The sequence below is a fragment of the Buceros rhinoceros genome, unplaced genomic scaffold, assembly GCF_000710305.1.
Source record: "Buceros rhinoceros silvestris isolate BGI_N320 unplaced genomic scaffold, ASM71030v1 scaffold18799, whole genome shotgun sequence".
Taxonomy (NCBI): domain Eukaryota; kingdom Metazoa; phylum Chordata; class Aves; order Bucerotiformes; family Bucerotidae; genus Buceros; species Buceros rhinoceros.
In genome coordinates this window covers 1-5420 of record NW_010431098.1, presented here as the reverse complement: position 1 = coordinate 5420, position 5420 = coordinate 1, and the positions used below count along the sequence as shown (strand labels likewise).

Sequence of the window (5420 nt, the reverse complement as noted above, 5' to 3'; positions counted from 1 at the left end):
TGACAGATTACAACAAATATGTCCTTCTTAACCCCTTCACGGTCCCCCGTTGGCTGGGGCCCTAATGAGCATGGGCTGTTTATGTAGCAGGAATAAATGCTCAGCTGTACAAATGGCTCCACTGCTCCTTATATGCCTGGTACGATGGTAAATTACAAAGTTGGTAAACTTACTGTCTTCCTGAAGGAGAGAAGTGGATGATTTCTGGGCAAATTACCAGTGTATTAGATCTCTTTATCATTGTTTTTAGCTCCTGGACCGTGACAACCCAGAGAAAGATGCTGTTTATAAAAAGGTTTCATCTAATCACAAATCTCATTGAGACAGTCTGAGTGACAGCAGGTTACTGTGAACTGAAAGAGCATAGCTTTGCTTTCAGCACACTTCCCATTAAAAGTGACACATGAGATGTGAAGAGAGTCACAGCATAAACCACAGGGAATATACTTGGTGTAAAAGCACACCAATGACCAGACAAATCTGATTCTGTGAGTAAAATACACATCTGCAAATGGAGGATAGGCTTTTAAAGTCCGTTCAAGTAGGTACAGCCTCCAGAGCATCTAGTTGCTTTTCTCAGCTTCTGCAGAAGTAGGATGTAACAGTACAGAGCTGAGCTGTCGGTAAGTAACCATGCTAAGAGTGTACTGTAAGGCAGAGCGTGTCCTTGTCAGTCATGAAAAGGCTTAAGTTACTAACTAAAAAAATGCAAATAAAATGATGATTTCTACTCTGTTTCCAATTCCAAAGACTTCTTGTAAGAAATCCTACAGAAATTAGACTATATTTTCCTTCCAAATGTAATCAGCCTAAAGCAGGAGAAAATATATTTGGAAGATGGTTGAAAGAACGGGAATAATAGTGGAGAAATCTGGAGTTAGGATCATGAGTTCCATCAAAACGGACTAGGGGAGGCTTATTTACTTCAATAAAGCAGAGCTAACCCAGGGACTGGACGATACGCATGCTTGGAAGCTGGCAGCAGAACCTGTCAAATTTTGGCTGTTTTTTCCATCTCCGGGTGTCACTGTTTTTAAACACAGGCCTGTTGTAAAGCTTGTGTTGTGACTTGGCAAGAAAACTGCAGAGCAAGACGCGTTTCCTTTCCCACAGAAGCCCACACAGCTCTGCCCCTAGAACTGGCCCTTGGGCAAAGTCTGTGCAGGTAACTGTGGCCCTTCTGTGTCTGTTTCTTTCCTGTCATATGAACTCACACTTTCTGAAACGGAGTATTTGACAAGGATTTTCTCATGGATCTTCTCATATCTCCTCTTTACCCTGCTTTATTGAAGTAAATAAGCCTTCCCTAATCCATTTTGATGGAACTCATGATCCTAACTCCAGACTTCTCCTCTATTATTCCCATTCCTTGAATGTACACTTAGAATTGAAACTGGAAAGAAAAGCACTTTATTACTTTCTCCCAGCTTCAGAGCTTCCTACCCTTATTCTGTGGTTCAACGGGATAGTAAAATTTTTTATAGCTAAAATCAGGTTAGTAGTTTGTACAGGACAGGGTCATTGTAAAATAAAGAAAACACCCCTTTTTTCCCCCTGTATATTTTTTTCCTTTGAACTGATGCTTTAATTCACTTACTTCCATAACAGTTGTCAATAATTTTGATTTATGCCATCAGATATTCACTGGGATGACAGGATGATAGAGGAGCTGCAATTGTCACATAATCCCATGATTGCAGACAGGTTTTTGATAAAACATGGTGAGACCACTGCCCACATCACCAAGGTTGGCAGTGCTGCAAAGGAATGACCAGCAAATACCATACAAGAAAGAGAGGAACCGCTTGCACAGAGGGAAGGAAGGGACTCTCTGGGGTAATAGCAGCTACATCCAAGAATAAGGAGAAGATGCTTTGTATTCTTGGACCAAGGAGCTGCTGCATATGAAGGTCTCGTGTCCTGCAGATCCTGAAGGTACTCCTGTCTCTGGAACTATTATCTAGAAGTCTTATTAATCTCAGTAGCTCAGTATATAGGCTGCATTTTAACAATCTATCCAACACTTTAATAGGCTTTCTGAGCCTCTGCCTCACAATCTACATTCTCACAACACAGAAACAGTATTTTAAAAGAAATCCACTATTTTTGTCAAAGAAATTGTTCGCAGTATGGAAAAATTCTCTCAGTAGAAACTTACATATTGTTAAATAATGCAGACCCAGCAAAGTCTGCATTGTTATGGAAACAAAGCTGAAGGTGGCTTATGCTGTGAAAAACAACTTGCAAGTGACTGTGAAAAGTAAGTTTATAAGAATGACACCTTTTGGGTTGATCTTGAAAGACATGATGTAACACGAGCATCTTGGTTTAGAAGGCTGTTTTTATTTAGTTTGCCACAAAGACAGGTTACTTTCACATCTATTCTTACAAGTCTGACTTCAAGAAGTATTAGCATACATATACGAGCTATACAGGTAGAGAGTCATCTATCAGTACAAAGTTACACTCCTTCTATCAAACACTTAAACAAATATGGTCCCTCCCATGCCCATCTAATAAAAGAAAAACCACTAAGTCAATATAGAATACAGATCATAACGTATTTTCTTTATATAAATCTAGCTATTTATAAAAGAGTAAAAAAAAAATCTAGTATCTAATGTTTAAACAAAACATACTTTATACACTTGGCTAAGCTGAAATATCATACCTTGCCAAACGAAAAAATACTCTAACTGCAGTTTCCCCAGCAGCTCAGTAGGTATGCAAGGCATGCAGTTAATTTCCTGCCAAGGCAGAGAAAAATGGGTAGGTCTGAGACAATATCGCTGGTGTGCTTGAAAAAAAAAAAAAATCTTGGTTTTTAACGTTGTAATTGGTTGCATATACATATTTTGACTCTTGGTCTCTTTGAAAGTTTCCCAACCCAACTTTTGGGTTGACTCCTTTTTAGCTCTCAGTGATGGAGGGCTTGTTGGGAGGCAGAAGAGGATATTCCAGAGTGCTACAGTCATCAGTGAGGAACACCAAGTCCTGGAGAAACAAAAGAGAAAGTTAACATTTATAGGGAGGAAAGCAGAATATAGCAGAATATAGCTCAGGCCCTGATCCAGTTCTGTTGGTCAGGGAACAGAGTGGAGATGGAGAGGGCTAAAGGCAGAGGCTATGTCCCTGTTGGTGTATTTTGACCTACCTTTCTGCAGTAGGAGATCATGAGGGTGTACAGGCTCCGGACTTTCTCCTTCAGCTCACTCACTTCGCGCACCCCATCACATCTGGGATAGGCCACAAACTCACGGAGTTTTGCCAGCACACAGTAATTCTGCGAAGTACACAAAAGAGGTATGTGTAACCCTGCACAAACATGGATTTATGTTTCTCGTCCACCACTTACAAAATTCTTACTGCCTCTGTGGGAATCTTGAATTCCTGCCTCTATGTACATGTAATCTGTGTAACCTTTAGTTAGGAAAAATCACCATTAACATTTCATAGCAAAGATGTTTGGTCCAAGTAAGTGCTTGGAAAAGTGCATAGACACGGTTTTGGTCTGCCAGCTTATTTCTCACATGCCTAAGGAGGCAGCAGTGCAAAACAACAAAATCTGCTCCTGTAGTAGGTGGAGTTACCTACAGAATACATGCATTTTCTCTCGTTTAAGAGAGCACCTGATTTAGCAGGTGAACAGATTACCAAGATCTCACTGACATGATTCTTCTCTTCCTGTACAATAGCCAATACTGTGAGCACCAGACAAAATTTTTTCAGAGTGACTTTTGCCTCAGACTTTGTGTTACCAAAATAAAGCACAGTCAACCTGGATTTCACAACGTCCTCATGAAGCAGGTAAATAAATAGCCCAGCTCTTGCTTTAAAGCAAGGGAAACTGAGGCACTGGACTCGCATTGTTTGGGCTTTGCAATTAATTGTGTCACTGGCACCCCTGGAATTGATATCTAGATGGTCCTGACTTGCAGACTCGGTGGTGTAGTTGCCTCTGGCAAAATGTGTCAGACATCAGACATCTCTTGCTTTGTCTGGTGTTTTCTACTTCTTAGTTACTCATTGGAGCACAGGGAAAAGCAGCAAAATATGTTGAATATCCCAGGGCAGAGCACTATGACATACACTATGTGTGGAGGAGGCTATTTTATCTTTGCCGGAAGATGACTACTGCTGTCTTTTCTCAGTATCACACTTCCGTAGCCTCAGGCATACTTTTACTTTCTGGATTCAGCAAGTGGCTATTTAAAGCAGGAAAAGCCAGTGAGGTATTCCTGCACTTCTTTTTATTAAAACCTCACTGCCAGAATTCACTCAAGGTATAAAATGAGGTAGATTTATTAAGTGAAGAATGTTTATTTGGCATTTCTTCCTTTAAACAATTATTCAAAGTTTTGTTGCACATATTTAACTTCTGAAAAGGCTCTGTCACAATAAATTAATACTGTACAAACAGTAATCCCTTCAAAATATTGATTTCTAAATTTTTGAATTTTTAAACAAGTAAAATCTCAGATACTCCATAGGGATTTTAATAAGGTTCAAAATGAGATTTTCTTTTGGTCAGTCATCTCTCTAGTTAATCAAGTTTTTAAAAAATTATTTCAAGCCACTCTTCTGGAGTACAATCTTCGAGTTATTCTCTCTTTTCATTAGTTGCTTTTACATTAGTAAGAAAGAAGTGTGAAAACTTACATGTATGTCCACGTACAGCTTGGGCAGCATCACCACACATTCATCCTGCAGGAAAGAAGATCCATTGCAATTTTATTTTGACAGAAACCTGTGTCAAATGCAAGCAACTTGCAGCGTTTTTGCAGGAGCAGTTTTCAGGTAGACTCACCACATCTTTGGAGGTCTGTAACTCCTTAAAGGACTCCATGATTTCTTTGCTCATAGACGACATCCTCGAGTAGCAAGTTGGAGGGACTGCATTGGCTAACAGGGCTGCAGAAAGCAGAGCAATCAGGCTCACTAGCATCTTCATGGTGGGGAGCTTGTCCGAAGGAGAGGAAGGGAGGCAAAAAACCACGGTTAGTAGTTAGGCAGCAACGGGTAAGCGTTGACAAGTAAGTTTGACAAGTCAGTCCACAATTAAATAGTCTCCTGCATCAGCGGGGAAAAAAAAAGTCTGGGGGTGGTCCGAGCAGCAGCTTGCTGTCGCTTTAAATTTCCTGCCAACTTATGAGGCAGAGCTGCTAGTGTTTTCCTGCCTGGAGCAGGGAAAGGAGGGAATGAGGATAACAAAAACAAACACTACTGGCCCTTTTCATTCCAGAATGAAAACAACCTAGTGAGCACCTCAAGCAACAGAAATATGTGTAAAAAAGAGCACAGGGTTATCAAAGAGTCACAGGCCCTGATCCTGTATGTGCTTTGGCCCATATGCCTCTTTCTTGATGTGGTGGGTTGATCCTGGCTGGAAGCCAGGTGCCCACCAAAGCCGCTCTATCACT

General features: G+C 40.6%; 1 protein-coding gene across 1 annotated transcript; it reads right to left on the bottom strand.

Moving 5' to 3' along the window:
• Positions 1-2910: 2910 nt before the first annotated feature.
• On the bottom strand, positions 2911-4951 carry CYTL1 (cytokine-like 1). Its single transcript, XM_010143313.1, has 4 exons — positions 4808-4951; positions 4660-4704; positions 3155-3283; positions 2911-2994 (listed from the first exon to the last, which is right to left on the bottom strand). The coding sequence occupies exons 1-4, from the start codon at positions 4949-4951 to the stop codon at positions 2911-2913; spliced, it is 402 nt and encodes a 133-aa protein (XP_010141615.1).
• Between the last annotated feature and the right edge of the window lie 469 nt (positions 4952-5420).